Source organism: Electrona antarctica, assembly GCF_951216825.1.
Source record: "Electrona antarctica genome assembly, chromosome: 15".
NCBI lineage: Eukaryota > Metazoa > Chordata > Actinopteri > Myctophiformes > Myctophidae > Electrona > Electrona antarctica.
In genome coordinates, this window is record NC_136796.1 from 9048316 (window position 1) to 9064885 (window position 16570).

General features: G+C 42.4%; 1 protein-coding gene across 1 annotated transcript in view; it reads right to left on the reverse strand.

Moving 5' to 3' along the window:
• Positions 1–16570, reverse strand: part of LOC306938741 (sialoadhesin-like) — a 35747-nt gene that overhangs the window by 14990 nt on the left and 4187 nt on the right. The window contains exons 2-11 of the mRNA XM_079523008.1: positions 16077–16155; positions 15374–15582; positions 13693–13852; positions 12923–13089; positions 11827–11968; positions 10094–10230; positions 9250–9388; positions 8036–8138; positions 6856–6874; positions 2772–2855 (exon numbers count right to left, since the gene is read on the reverse strand). Of these exons, the coding sequence (XP_079379134.1) occupies positions 2772–2855; positions 6856–6874; positions 8036–8138; positions 9250–9388; positions 10094–10230; positions 11827–11968; positions 12923–13089; positions 13693–13852; positions 15374–15582; positions 16077–16125 (1209 nt within the window). The 5' untranslated portion in view covers positions 16126–16155. The remainder of the gene's footprint in view (positions 1–2771; positions 2856–6855; positions 6875–8035; positions 8139–9249; positions 9389–10093; positions 10231–11826; positions 11969–12922; positions 13090–13692; positions 13853–15373; positions 15583–16076; positions 16156–16570) is intronic.

A 16570-nucleotide genomic window follows, 5' to 3' on the forward strand; every position in this document is an offset into this window, starting at 1 on the left:
AAAAAAAAGAAAGAAAAAAAAACAGATTGTGAGTCCACTCCCCTTTATATGTATTTATAGTTTTTAATGAGACAGGGATGCGAAGGAAGCCGGGGAAGCCCGTGCGGGGAAAAGTCCTCTAGTCATAAGATCCAAGGACATGTGGTGCATTAACCCAGTGGTTCTCAACCTTTTCAGGTCGCAACCCCCCAAAATAATCATATTTGAACTGCAGTAGGTCGTATATTTTTGTTTAGTTTGAATCATACAGTATGTAATTTAACAATTTGGCCATGCAGTGTTTGACCCGTTTTTAGAGTTTGTTGATTACCAAAACCCAAGATGCAATTTTCTTTTTCTCATTCAATTTTTATTTGTTTTCTGATCAAGCAAAAACACAGCATAATCATTTTACAGTATACAAAATTGAACTCAAAACACTCCAAGATGCAATTTTTTAATACAAATTTAATATATGAAATAGCAAAACAAGGCAACTATACCTTATATTGATGATACAAGGCATATCGACTAAAATCTGAGGAATATTTTGGGGAAAAAAAGAAAAAAAGACACGGTGGCACAGGTAGTGCTGTCGCCTCACAGCTAGAAGGTCCTGGGTTTGATTCCCACTGGGGACACTGTGGGCACTGGGGGCGTGTTTCCCTCCTCCGCGTAATATTATTATTATTAAGTACCCCCAGTTTGATAAGCATTGCATGCATTAGGCCATGGGACCATACGATTCTTTATCCCCAATCTAGAGAGTACAAATGGAACCAAATGGACCCATGGCTCCATTTGTACACTCTCAGATTTACAGACTTATTAAGGGTTCATTTGGTTCCTAAGTATCAATCATTTAGCTGGGGAACCCCTTCACTTTGACGACCACTGGTGTAGTTAGTAGTCGCTACATATCCAGTGTGTTGATGAGGGTTCATGTCTGCCGTCAGGGTCTGTCACTCAAGCCCATCGCAACGATGGAGTTCTCATAACTGGGGTCTTCAGTTTGGGCTGCTTGACGCTGTCAATGGACACACACACGCACGCACAGTCGCGCGGACGCGCGCACACACACACACACACACACACACACACACACACACACACACACACACACACACACACACACACACACACACACACACACACACACACACACACACACACACACACACACACACACAGGTTTTTTTCCCCCGCTTTTTGCTTTTATAATAGGTTACGTTTGCAAATAAACTCAACTAAATGAAGCATATTTGCAATGGTCTGGGCGACCTCTACTGCAGTCTGCAGGTAGGCCTACAGTCTACACAGTATAATGCTTAAGTGTAACTCTTAACCCAGTCCAGCAGCTGTATTCTGGGAAAACTTTTGCAGAAGATAGGCAACTGACGAGTTTATTGATATGTCGAGAAGCGACTTGTTACGTCAGTATGAAGCCAGTAAAACGTTGAAGAAAAACTTCATTAATTTAACTGGCTTATGGCCAGCCTAATTAACAGTGGATTGTGCCTTCTGCCAGCACTATTCATATGTTTAATTCATCATTTTAATGCCAATAGAAAAATCTGCGATATACACACTACATCTCATTCTCACACGGCAATCCTACAGTATTATACCCAGTCCTGATGGTGGCGGTAACGTCACCATTATGACTTAATAACTAAGTCAAATTAAGCTCTAATCAAGCCCAAAATATCGCATTTTACGCAGCGATGCACATAAAGACCGCGCGCGTGCGTGATCAACCGTGCACGCGCGGATTTCGGATGGTTTTAGGTAGATTACATCGGCCGTTAGCCAAACAAGCTAAAAGTTGCTACATTTTGTTATATTAAGCTCCCGATTACAGGGGATTAAACAATTACGTCAATTACGTCAGTGGCCATGAGGGATTTATTGATTCATTACGTCAATTACGTCAATAGCCATAAGGGGGTTAAAAAGATAAAAATGGAAAATGTTATCTGCAGACACTCCCAACGCTAAACAAGAGCCCTTTCATAGATTCTTCTTCTTCTTAGATTGTTCAAGGTCTCTTCAGAGAGAAACACTACATTGCAGATTGCATAAGCATTGCATGTTTCTGCATGACTGCATCGTCGCTGTCGGGCAGAAAGCTCGTATCTCCAAATTCAGACTTTTTATGTTCCACCCCCCCCGTAAATGAACGCCTTACTTGATCACACTACATTCGTCACACAAAGGCATCAAGAGTAGCAGATCCACAAGCTCCAGAGTGCGCCGCGAAGTGCGTCGCTTTGTAGATCTGCTACTTTCTCTACTTTTCTATTTTTCGATTCCTGAAAAGTAAACAGTTTTGGACACATACAGTATGAGGTTTCCACCCGAACCGAGGCCATATGTGACCGGGTCTGGCAAATAGGCCCTCATCTCGACCAGAGTAATTTTTCAGTTTTTTACAGATTATTAAAGTACAGAATGTAAGCTTTCATATGATGTATCATTCAATGAATTTTAAAATGATTGTGCCGTTTTACCCAAAGCTGAGAAAATCCCCTTTGAATGTTCACAACATTTCAAAACCTAGAGCTGGCTAGCCTACTTTGACTTATAAATGTATACATTTAATTTGCCCAAATCAATAATCTGTTGGAATGAAAACCTCCTTCAACATTCAAGCTGTGTTAATATGAAAAAAAACGAAAATCACAAAAAAAAAAAATCAAGTTTATTTTAGATTTTCTGCCTTTTCATTATAGGCGAGATGAGGACCATTTTGTTAGACCTGGTCACATATGTATAGGTGAACATGTAACTACCTGGATTCGGTCGTAGTCCCGGGCTATGGTGGAGGCCCTCAGGTTACTGTAGACGTGTTCCTCTTTCCCTTTCAGCTCCAGATGCTGAGAGACGGGAGAGGAAAAGAGGTCAATACAAATACAAATAAATAAATCGCTGAAGCCCCATTTAAAAAAAAATAGCTAAAATATAGTGGATCTATACCAGCTCCACATGCATTCGCATTGTGAGCTTCTAGACATGATTTTTTCACTAAAAAGGAAAAACAACTCTTGTAACAAATGTGCGGCGAAATGGTCATGTCCAAAACAAGGCTGCCACATTGACAGTAACCTCGGAGATCGCCAAGGTTACAAGGTAACCTCGCAGGCGGCGTTTTGTTTTAGAAAGAAACCAAAAAGTGGAAACAGTGGTTCATGAATGTATGAACTCCCCCACCCCCTAAAAAAGCAGAATAAAAAATAAATAAAACAGGTCTATAACACGTGTTACGTCATATGTAAATGGACGGTCACCGATTAAGCACTGATTTTAAATCAACTTAATCTGCAAAAAATATTCAGAGGACATAATCTGCACAAAATAATTGAATTTGAGGTTAAATGTGTGAACGCTATGGGGTGGCAATTGCCCTCCCTTTGGACGCCAAATTACGCCCCTGGAGTGGATCATTTTATTTCTAGGTGACATTGATGGTGTCAAATATTGCCTGTAACTGGTCTGTGTCTGTACTTGGACATTGACCGAAACATGCGAGTTGAACATTCCGTCTTGTTCAAACAGAGCCGTGCATGAGAGGGCGTGTATAAATACATTGCGGAATACTACAAACATCCTTTTTCCTGGTCGAGTTCATGTTTGCATCGATGTTGATTGGCTCTAAATACCATAGAACAGAACTCAGACTTGCAGCTTTTGTTGTTTTTGAGTGGTGCAACCACTCCAAGGAACAGCAATGTCCGTCCTAACCTATGTGACTATGTTTAGAGTACCAGTAGGGGCAAAAGTGACGCTGTTGTGCCAGAAACAGAGAGAGAGAGAGAGAGATAGTGTTGCACTGTTAATTACAGAGAGAGGGAGAGAGAGAGAGAGAGAGAGAGAGAGGGGCAGGGGGAGAGGGGAGTTGCACCACTCAGTTCACACACTTGTGATTTTTACTTTTCTAGAAGCGCTTCATAAAGTCATCATATCTTTCACCCTTTATATGTGCAGGTGAGCCTTTTCAGCTCGTATCAGTTCATGTGGAATTTATACTACAGTACAGGGAAGATCAACATTGCATTTATTTTCTGCATGCTTGTTGCCAAGTTGTTGCTACATTCGAATAACATTGTTGAGGAGAAAGCCAACGTGCTCTCAGAATATATATATTCTGATAATCTGCAGATATGAGGCAGAATTTAGAAGTATGGAATTGTGATTCTGAAATGAAAGCCAAACGCCACAGTACGTCATAGCGTGACACAACAATCACCGTAGCGCCAAAATGTCGAGGTTCTTTTTCCTATCTTTAGCAGTGATCTGTCTTTATCTTGTTATGTCTGAACAATGCTTAAGCGACATAGTTGTACATCATGCGTAACCCATTGAAACTGGGAAGGCGTAGGCAGTATCTACTGTATGTCATTTTAGATTTTAGCATTGGCTATTCAAAAATAGCAGATCTACAAGCTCACGGAGAGCTTGCTATTTGTGAACGTGTTTGAAAAAGTTTTAAATCATTTTGAATTTTATCACAATATATCACTCTTCATATGACCACCGCGCTCTGACTATAGGTGCGCCACCTGTTAAAACATATCAAAATGAAGGGTAGTGGGTCGCACACACCAAGACTGCAGTTCAAATAGTTTATTTCATATAAACATCAGTGTGATGAAGGCTGTCACACTGATGAAGGCTGGATAGCCGAAACGTTTGTCCTTGGTTTCAAATATGAAATAAACTATTTGAACTGCAGTCTTGGTGTGTGCGACCCACTACCCTTTAGTTTGAATTTTATAACATAAATCTTCTGTTGTGGGGGGGGGGGGGGGGGGGGGGGTCCCTGGCACAACATCAGATCAGATGGCCTAATGCATATCATTTTGCGGGTCCTTAATTGGCACGGGTCCTGAACACTACTCATTTAGAAGGCATTTGTAGAATCGGCCTCAGGTCGTATTCCATTCCCATTTAAAACATTAGAAAGACACAGAATTCCCGGCTAATACAGTTGGGTGCCACCGATATTGTCCCTTATCATTTGACCCATTTAGGCCTGACCTCAAAATTTTAAAAAATCCTTCTAAATCCTTTTCACGATTTTTCAAAAATAGCAGACCTACAAGCTCGTAGCGCGCCACTCGGTGGCGCGCTATGAGCTTGTAGATCTGCTATTTTTCAATAGCTAAATTATAACATAATGTTTAAAACACCAAAAGGGGTTCCCGCCCAAAATGGGTTAACTGTCCTTTTGCGCAGATCACGCAAACCTCAGCAAAAAGAAAAGGACAATATCGATGGCCTCCAACTGTAGATCGGCTAGTTGAACAATTTTAATATGTTTTTCAAAATAGTAAAAAAAAAAAAAGGCAGAGCCCTTTAGGGATAAGGGCTTTAGCACCGATGAAAATATGGCCCTAATGTCATGAAATGGTGGTCCGTGGCTTAAATGCAGAATAAATAATGGACCTTGATACATGAAAGGGGTTGAAAACCACTGGTCTTCTAGATCCACGGTTCCCAAAGTGGGGTTCGGGGACCCCCAGGGATCCTTGAGGGAGTTCCAGGGGCTCCCCAGCTAAATGATAGATAGTTATATAGGAATCAAATGGACCCTTATGGGTCTGTAACTGTATACAAATGGAACCAAATTTGTACATCATGGCCCATAGCACTTACCCTACCCCCCTTAGACAGCACTTCTTAGACTTATATAGCATTTGAAACAGACTTATAGCATGTCATGTAGACAGCACAATAAGTGCATTGTATGTAGTCATAGCACTTCATAGTATATATGTACAGCATAGTATAGCATATATGTATAGTGTCATTATATAGATATGTTCTAGTTATAGTTTATATGTATAGTGTCATTATATAGATATGTTCTAGTCACGTTCTTAGCTTACGCATGTTTCGCGATAAATGCATTTTACATATGTGATGTATTCCCATGCTTTTGTTCTTGCTTAATGTAAGTCGCTCTGGATTAAGAGCGTCTGCTAAATGCCTAAATTGTAAATTGTAAATTGTACACTCTTAAATTAACACGGATTTACAATATAAATGTGGGTTCTAGAGATGGAAATCCCATTAAATGGGGGTCTGTAACCTAATGCATGCCAAACTCTTATGGGGGGGGGGGTCCCTGGGGGGTCCCTGGCATCTCTTTTCAAATGAGGGTCCGCGGGCTAATGAGTGTCAATTTGGGGGTCCTTGACGTGAAAAAGTTTGGGAACCACTGTTGTAGATGCTGTCCCGCGTTTCAACTTTCCTACAGTCTGTCTGTGTGAGCGTCAGCAGAGCGTCAGCAGAGGTCTTTCCTACAGTCTGTCTGTGTGAGCGTCAGCAGAGCGTCAGCAGAGCGTCAGCAGAGCGTCAGCAGAGGTCTCCGTTGCATTACGTAGTCATGCTACAGTAAAGCAGTGTGTGTTAGTCATGCTGCTGCTGCAGCCTGTTGCTTCACCATGAGGAAGACGAGGATGGCAGCCAGACACCGCCACTGTGTGTGTGTGTGTGTGTGTGTGTGTGTGTGTGTGTGTGTGTGTGTGTGTGTGTGTGTGTGTGTGTGTGTGTGTGTGGAGCGTGACGTAGCATGAATCTGCAGATCTTATCAGGCTGGCGGCGTCACAGTGAATGTACTGTGTGGGGGGGTCTGATTAATACATTCATTAATAAATAATCATAATAAATTATGTAATTTCATAAATAATTACATAATTTAATATCTGTGTGTGTATGAGAGAGAGAGAGAGAGAGAGAGAGAGAGAGAGAGAGAGAGAGAGAGAGAGAGAGAGAGAGAGAGAGAGAGAGAGAGAGAGAGAGAGAGAGAGAGAGAGATTGGGTACGTGTGCGTGCGTCTCTCTCTCTCTCTCTGTATAAAAACTTTCCACATACCTTCAGTCTGCTGGAAAGCCTTGACAGAGAGAGGGGGAAAAAACAACAACCCACAAAGACATTTATGAATAACTAATAATGATGAAGGCTGACATAATATAGCTTACTATGTAGAAGATCAATGATGTTATGAGTTGAGCTCTGAAGCCATTGCAAAACTATTGTAAAAATGAGGTTGTGTGTGTGTGTCTCTGTGTGTGTGTGTGTGTGTGTGTGTGTGTGTGTGTGTGTGTGTGTGTGTGTGTGTGTGTGTGTGTGTGTGTGACTGTGTGTGTGTGACTGTGTGTCTGTATGTCACTCTCTCCATGGTGACTCAATGCACAGCATCATCATCATCATCACCACACAGAACACACATCTAACGCAGGCAGCATTATGACATCATCTGGAGGTCACATAATAAGGTCAACGATGAGCCACGGTGTTTCATCCAATTTTCTGTACTTTCACTTTCTACTCCACTACACATCTCTGAGGCAAATGTTGTACCTACTGTAAACCTAGTCTCTCGAGACTAGGTTCTTCCTTTGTTCTTTGCCAATGGGTTCCCAGATTGACCTAACGAAAATAAAAGCCTGGGTACCGAAGCTAAGATTGACCTAACCCTAACCCACTACAATTATGTGACATTTTTTGTTACTAGTTACTTTGTAGATTCAGATTATTACTAAACATACATTAACAACAGAAGCCCTGTACTGTATATACCTCGGCTATTTGAAAGTAGCAGCTCACAACGTGTCGCATTGTGAGCATGCAGATCTGCTGTTTTTTTAAAAGAAACTTGTAAAATGATACATTCAAAACAAGGCGCAATAGAGGGTATGCGCATGCATAAAGTGAATGGCAGATCGAGTGGCAAAGTGAGTGACAAAGTCAATTTAATGTTGTTTAAAGTCATTTAATGTCATGTCAAGGTCAGAAAGTAGCTTTTTGCCACTCAGTAGGCATTCCCGCATAACTTCCGGGTATGATGATGATGTCATGTGCATACCCTCTATAAAAGTGAAACCTTAGTAGCCATTAGCTTAAGTAGCTTAGTATTTAAAAAGGTCAATCAATACAGGATCATGGCCTTGGATTCCTGTTCAATCAACTTCCGTCAATGATAGGAGGATGATGAAGGGAAGGTAAAGACCACAGACACAGGGTGAATCGTGATAGATATACCATGCCTTACCTGTGACACTTGTACATGACCACCATGACAGTCAGAGTGTAGAGGAGCAGCAGCACTCCACACAGGATGTAAGGCACTATAGAGGAACTGCACTCACCGCTGTCTGGAAGATCACGCACGCACGCACACACGCATGCACATGCAGCGGCACACACACACACACACACACACACACACACACACACACACACACACACACACACACACACACACACACACACACACACACACACACACACACACACACACACACACACACACACACACACACACACACACACACACACACACACACAGTTGAATAGAGACCTACTATATTGTATACAATTAGGCACTTAACATGCACAGTGTCTGTCCACAATGAAAATCAATAGAGAACATACATAACAAACAAAAGTGAACATACATTTACAAGGTAAAATGTTTATTTTACTATTGAATGTACATTTACTTAAATGAACACTGTAGTACAGTCACAATGATCTACTTTATTTGTGGAAATGGCAATAGAATGATGCACCAACATCTATAACATGCATAAGTAAGTGCTTTTCTCTTTGAGGGGCGCTAGCCTCTCCTATGCCTATAGAGCGTCGCAGTCCCGCCCCCTCGAGAGACCCGGAAAATAAATCCCGTTCATTTTCCTCATGGACTTTTCAGAAAGTATTTATTTAAAGATGTTTACGCCGCGGACAAAGCCAACTCTTGTCGTGACAAATCATATATATAAACACAATGTTTTGGGCCAAACAAAGAATTAGAAAGTAGAAAAAAAACGGCAGGTTACAACACTTTTTGTTGTTTTTCTTCTTTGTAATTATTTGTTTGGTCCAAAATATTGTGTTTGTTGTCATGATTTGTCACGACTCTAGTTGGCTTCGTACGACGCTTAAAAGGTCTTTAAATAAATACGTTTTGAAATGTCTATGGGAAAAATGCATTGGGATTCATGTCCTGGGCCTGGCGTCGTCATGAAAGGGGGCGGGACTGCGACCTCTATAGGCAGTGAGAGCACACATGCACGGCAGGACTTAATATACAGTACACATGCATACACATACACACGTCACACAGACACACACTCGTGCGCGCGCACACATTAACTCTGCTACTTTCTCTGCTTTCAGAAAAAGATGCTACTGTACAAGTTGATTGTTATTCAAAATGACTGTCAGATGTCATTGATAGAAGGGATGTTGTTGCTCTGGGTTTACCTAGAGTGAGGTTGAGCTCCAGGGCGATGGGACTGGAGCGCTCGGAGCCTCTGGAGTTGCGGGCTTCACACACGTACACCTGACTGTCCTCCCAGCTGACCAGCAGCAGGAGACGCTCCCCCTCAGCCAGCCTCCTCACCTACATGGTGTGAAGGAGGTGGATGTAAAGCTATACATTTTTATATAACTATCTTTAGGGCTGGCCGATAATATGACTTCAAATATCAAGATTATCGCAGATCTACAAGCTCACTATGCGTCACTTTGTCAGCACAAAGCTGCGAGATTGTACATCTCCTTTTTGTTTTTTTTACAATATTGGAAAAATCTTGAGGATGTTTTTTTTAACACTTTTTTAACACTAAATCTTCTCTTCTGCATGGAATGCCCTGGCAAAAAACATGTTCAGATGGGTGTCCGTGGCCAAATCAATGTGGGGGGTTCTTGGCTAGGAAAGGTTTAAGACCTACTGATTTTGAATGCATTTGTAGAATCGGCATCAGGTCTTAATGGGTTAATGGATCGGAGCTCTTTGCTGGAACTGTTGCCCCCCCAACCCTACTCCAGATAACTAGTTGAAGACGGATGGATGGATGCTCAGCCCTATCTATCATACTAATACCGCTGCCCAATTTCAATGAAAACAGTGAAGAAGGACAAGAATCCACAACAGACAGGGTGCCCTTGGATGTTGCAGTGCACACGTTGTCCCATAGAGGGGGCTACAAACCACGACTGAACCAAAGCACCATTTCTGCTGGCATCTTTAGTCCCAGTGTCAGTGGACTCTTACAATAATACAGGTGCGTGCGTGCGTGCGTGCGTGCGTGCGTGCGTTTCCCACCTGCCCTCTGTTGTCTATGAACCAGGTGTATCGCTCCACAGGTGGGTTGGCCTCACTAGAACAGGTTAGGGTCACAGCTTGGCCAATCCTAATGGGACCAGGTGGAATCTGGGTTGCTGTGGTCAATCGAGGGGCAACTGGGAAACAGACAGCGTACAAAAACACAACAAATAAGGGTGCCTTTAGTTTGTTTTAAAGTAGCCTAGTTTCCAAATCAACAGCAGACGTTTTGCAGACTAGACAGACCATTTACAGTAAAACAGAGCTCAGGTTCTCAAACCCTTTTCATGTCAAGGACCCCCAGATGTTTTCATATCAAAGACCCCCAAATTGACATGTATTTGGACGAGGACAATATTTTCTTCCCCGGACCCCCATACAAGCAGTGCTTGTAGATCAGCTAACCTACTGTATGCATATAAGATTAAAGTGGTTCAACTAAAATGTTAACATATTTAGCTGGGGACGCCCTGGCTGCAAAGCCCTAAAGGACCCCACAGGGTCCCCCAACCCCACTTAAAGAACCACTGCTTTAGTAAAATGTTTAGACGCATCTGGGGTAAAATGTCTCCATTGCAAGTCACTCTCAGACAAATGTCTGAAACGTATAATAATATTATACGTTTCAGGCATTTGTCTGAGAGTGACAAATGCCTGAAACATGTACATTGTTGTACATGTACAGGTACATTTTACCTTGTTATGATATATTATATCATAACAAGGGCTTATTTTAATTTGACACCTTCCTGGAAAGGTGTAGGCACACAAAGTGTGTTATCATTTTAGCCTAAATGTCTGACTGTATATTGTGCTGTTTACATTTCTGACTAATACATTTTTCTATCAATAAATCAACCCCTCCAGGCTTTTAATTTGTCAACTTCCTGGAAAAGGCATCAGTATTCTCTGTGCCCGGGGAGTGTCCTCCACCACCTGGGATACTAGTCATTGGTTAGACCAGTCATTAGTCCACCAATACCTTATGTCTAACCAATGCTATGTCTAACCAAAGGATGCCTCCCCTCTCCTGTAACTGACATAAGAGTGTGAGGAAAGACACGGCCAAGCCCTGACAAGCTCAGCATTTTTCAGAACACTGGCTGGGGTACAGAAAGGTTCCTGTCTGCCAAATCTGGTCATGTCCAGACAAGTCCAAAGTTCATTCTCAGGGCCTGTGATGTGTGTATGTGTACCTTTCCCCCCCCAACCAATAATCAGTCATAATAGACCCTGGTCAGTGTGTTAATTGTACGGTAATTAATTTATCGACATTACGGTCTCAATGAGAAATATCTGAATGCAAAATGATCTCTGCCAAGACGGCAGTTTGTGTGCGAGCGGTGCTTTTGGTTACGCATCACCTTTCGAGGGACATGGAGCTGTGATTAACTGCGACCAGTTACAGTAACTTCCCATGCACCCATAATAAACCTTATTATAAAAAATATTGGGGTGTTGTTGTGTAAGTTTTGTGTGACAGGCCATGCCAACCGTCACACCCACTGTCCATATTTGACCAATCAACGTTTTGTGCAAATCTGTTGTGTGCAAACTAAGTAAGTGTTTGTGTGTAGAATTACTAAGTGACTGACGGACGGACGGACGGACGGACGGGCGGACGGACGGACGGAGGCGAAACATTTGTGTCTGAATGAACCAGATCCATCGGTTAAGCAAACAAACAAATCAATGAACCAGACATATACAAATACCCAACCACCTCTGCTCACATTTAACTGTGAGTGTCAGCGCTTGAACGCTGAGGCCCTGGTCCAGTGGATATCTGACGGAGCAGGTGATGGTGCTGTCGTGGTAGCTGGCTGTGGCTGTGAAGGTCAGGGTGGAGGTCAATGTGATCAGTCCATCCTCCGCCTGTGTGTTCAAAGCCGGAGGAGAGTTTAAACCTCCCAAACTGTTTCTCAAACAATGAGTCGGAGGGACCCGTGTTGTGTCGCAGGCCATGTCCGTACATGGACATAAGACCCAATTACTGAATGTCATTCTCCAGGGTTTCTTCAGAACATGTATGACACTGATGTACTATGAGTCCACTAGTACTAGCGGTTCTCAAATGTTTTATTTGCAGCCCCTAGCCCCCCCCCCCCCATAACTCAGTGTACAAATGCACACTCTCAGAGTTACAGACTATTTATGGCCATTCAGGGCTATCTCTTGATGTGTTTTTGATAATATTATAGAGGGTATGCGCGTGACATCATCATCAAAGTTATGCAGGAATGCCAGTACTGCGTGGCAAACAAAAACCTTCTGGCCTTGACAGCCCATACATCCAAACAGAAAATCTGATGGCATTAAACAACGTTAAACAATGTTAAACTCACTTTGCCTCTAACTCGATTTTCCATTCACTTTATGCATGTGCATAGTGCCCTCTATTGTCCGCTCATTTTGTACGTCTGTGGCAAAATTTGAATTTTGACAAAAATGTCGACCACAAGCCAACATGGCGATGACCCCTTGTCACTAGCCTCTCTTTTGGGTCTTGAGCTGAAAACTTTGGGAACCACTGTTGTGATGAATTGGATAATATCCCACCCACCCACCCAGTTGAATCTATTTGTATTGGTATCGATCTCAACAATCCTATTGGTCAGGATCTACGTAGCTTGTTTAAGCTTAATCGAATAATTATCCCATTAACAATATTGGAATTAATAAACCAATCAAATGAATCAATCAAACAAACAAATAAAACCATTAGCCAATTAGTTAAAAGGCTATACATGTTAATTGATTCATAAGTCAATTAATAATTATCATCAATGAATAAACCATTATCAAACAATACGTTTAGCCTATAGTCACCGTATCCATTCGTTCCTCCCCTATGTTCATCCCTTCCATCGTGGGCATCCAGGAGATGGCAGGGACCTGGCCATGGCACGGCACTGGGGCTTTACACTGGATCCTCACTGTCTCCTTGTCCACCAGGTCTCTTCTGGGGGTGGTCGTCAACTCAGGAGGTGGGGGGTCTATAGTAGAGGAGATGGTGAGAGGTGCGTGAAGCCCGTATGGAGTTATATAAAAACTAGAAGTCAGACCCAACTGCTCCCATCTATTCATTTCACCCAGGCCCCTTTTCCACCGGTTGGTTCCCAATGGGAACCGGTTCAGTTATTTTTGGTTCTTAGTCCATGAGCCAGAGCTCCAAAATTGGAACGTATAAAACCATAAAAACCATACCCATACCGGCTGAAAATAGCCGATCTACAAGCTCACAACGCGTTGCGCTGCGACGCTCTGTGAGCTTGTAGATCGGTTATTTTCAGCAAGTGTTATAACAGTCATTACGACGGTATCAAGGCCCGCCAAAATACATTTTAGTTGACTAAATTAACTGTAGATTTAGTCAACTAAAATGGCATGGCATGACTAGACTAACGCTAAAACATTCCAGGTGACTAAAATGTGACTAAAACTATTCAAGAGACTATGACTAAAACTAAAATCTAAATTTGCTGCCAAAAACAACAGTGATTCATGCTTCCTTTTAAGACATTGTCATGCACTAAAAATAGCCAATTTAAGCTTGCTTCATACCTGTAAAACACTTTACATACTCTACATTAGCTCACCTGCATGTGAGCTAATGTAGACTCCTGAATCGAAACTGTACTTCAGCTGTCCACTGCTGGGACACTCCAGTCTGAAGAAGTAGGTATTATTGTGGTTTTCCAGGAAGTTATGGAAAACTGTGGTACAGTCCCTCTTCCTCAGGTCTCCTGTGAACTCCCCCTGGAAGCACAGTTAGATTTAATATGATACAGTACTACTAGTACTATTATTAATAAACATTCTATTTATACTATACTATACTATAGTATATACTAGCCCCTATAGAGCGTTGCAGTCCCGCCTCCTACCCTGGACCAGGAAATGAAACCCAATGCATTTTTCCCATAGACATTTTTTGGACCAAACAAATAATTACAAAGAAGAAAAACAACAAAAAAAGTGTTGTAACCTGCCGTTTTTTTCTAATTATTTGTTCGGCCCAAAAAATTGTGTTTGTTGTCATGATTTGTCACGACTCGAGTTGGCTTTGTCCGCGGCGTAAACGTCTTTAAATAAATACTTTCTGAAATGTCTGAGGAAAATGAACGGAGAATCATTTCCTGGTCCAGGGTAGGAGGCGGGACTGCGACGCTGTATACTCCTATACTCTCCTATACTAGCCCCTATACTCCTATACTCTCCTATACTAGCCCCTATACTCCTATACTCTCCTATACTAGCCCCTATACTCCTATACTCTCCTATAGAGCGTCGCAGTCCCGCCTCCTACCCTGGACCAGGAAATGAAATCCAATGCATTATTCTCATAGACATTTCTTAAAGTATTTATTTAAAGACGGTTACGCCGCGGACAAAGCCAACTCGAGTCGTGACAACTCATGACAACACAAACAATATTTTGGACCAAACAAATAATTACAAAGAAGAAAAAAACGGCAGGTTACAACACTTTTTTTGTTGTTTTTCTTCTTTGTAATTATTTGTTTGGTCCAAAATATTGTTTGTGTTGTCATGAGTTGTCACGACTCGAGTTGGCTTTGTCCGCGGCGTAACCGTCTTTAAATAAATACTTTAAGAAATGTCTATGAGAATAATGCATTGGATTTCATTTCCTGGTCCAGGGTAGGAGGCGGGACTGCGACGCTCTATACTAGCCCCTATACTCCTATACTCTCCTATACTAGCCCCTATACTCCTATACTCTCCTATACTAGCCCCTATACTCCTATACTCTCCTATACTAGCCCCTATACTCCTATACTCTCCTATACTAGCCCCTATACTCCTATACTCTCCTATACTAGCCCCTATACTCCTATACTCTCCTATACTAGCCCCTGCTATCAGAATCAGAATCAATCTTTATTGTCTCCACCCGACAGAGACGATATACTCTGCCCATCTGCTCTCAGGCAGCGGTGGCCGAACGGTTTGCGGAGCGGTCTTGATACCAGAAGGTCGCCAGTTCGTATCCACGGACCGGCACGTTAAAATTACCACCGCTGAAGTGCCCTTGAGCAAGGCATTGAACCACTACCATGAAATGTTCTATGAGCAGGGCCTGGCTGTAAACAAGTATCTGATGCTTAGTCCAGTTACCCTGGGTAAATATAGTAACTTTGCTTTGCTTTGCTTCTCAAGTTCTCTTGCTCAAACAAACAAAACAGACAGACAAACAGGCTCGATTATCATCACCTTACCATGCAATGCATGTTGAGAGGGTACTGAAGTGATTCTGACCTTTATACCGTTCCTGATGTCTGGTGTCGTGGAGTTAAACACAACGCGGCCGGACACCCTGTCCCTGCGCCAGATGACGCTGCAGTTAGGTTGTACTTCCCTGTCAAAGGAGGAGGGGACCTCGAAGCGACAGGGGACAGTGGCACAGGACTCCCTTATGGCCCTGATGCTCCCGGGCAGAACCACAGTCCACTGGTTACACAGGACACCTGGGGACGGCATGTAGAACGATACATCTTGGCTGGTAATCCAGCATGACAGTGTGTCGTGAGTTCGAGTCCCGATCGCGACAAACTTTGCCGTGTGTCTTCCCCCCCATCTCTCTCCCCATTTCCTGTCTAGCTACTGTATCTATATCTATAAATGCACCACGCCTCTGTGTGTGTGTGCGCGTACGTACATCTGTAATCCACATAACTCGAGAACCGTTCGATAATATTCGGCAAGACAGGAAAAAATAATAATTGGCAACATGTACCTGGACACAACTTTGAAAACCACTTCTACTATATGCATTCTGTAAAGACAGACACATGCACACACCCACGTGCACACACACACACACACACACACACACACACACACACGCACGCGCACACGCACACGCACACACAATTGAAAAAGGGGAAGGGTTTTGAAGGAAACGTCAACCGCACAAGCCTGGGTGTTCCAACTATTGCACTGTTGTCTGGAAACCACTGACCTTGCATCAGATACATGAAGAAAGCAACACACGTCACAATCACAGCCATGTCTTCTTGGTTCTGCTCTGGCCGACAAGTCTGCCAGGGGAAAATAATGATAATGATGATGATGATGATGTGAAATCACATTTCATACACAGAATATCACACTTAAAAGACTTTTACAAGCAACACTAGGAGTAGGAATGATAATTGTAAATTAATTGTAAAATGAAATTATAAATTAAAAAAAAAGAAAAACAGTTGTATTATTAAGCTCTGTTGGTGTGGTCAAGTTTTGTTTCAATAACAAAATGTGTCTGTTGAGATGGATTGTGGGATGTCACAATCTTTTAATTTTTTTCCCCGTTCTGTTGAACTGATTAATAGTCTTTACTTATTACTGTACAACATTGTCGCATTGTCCTGCCTTATAGTAGTTTGGTTGGTTGGTTGGTTGGTTGGTTGGTGTTAGCATTATGTTATGCTTTAGCTATTGAAAAATAGCAGATCT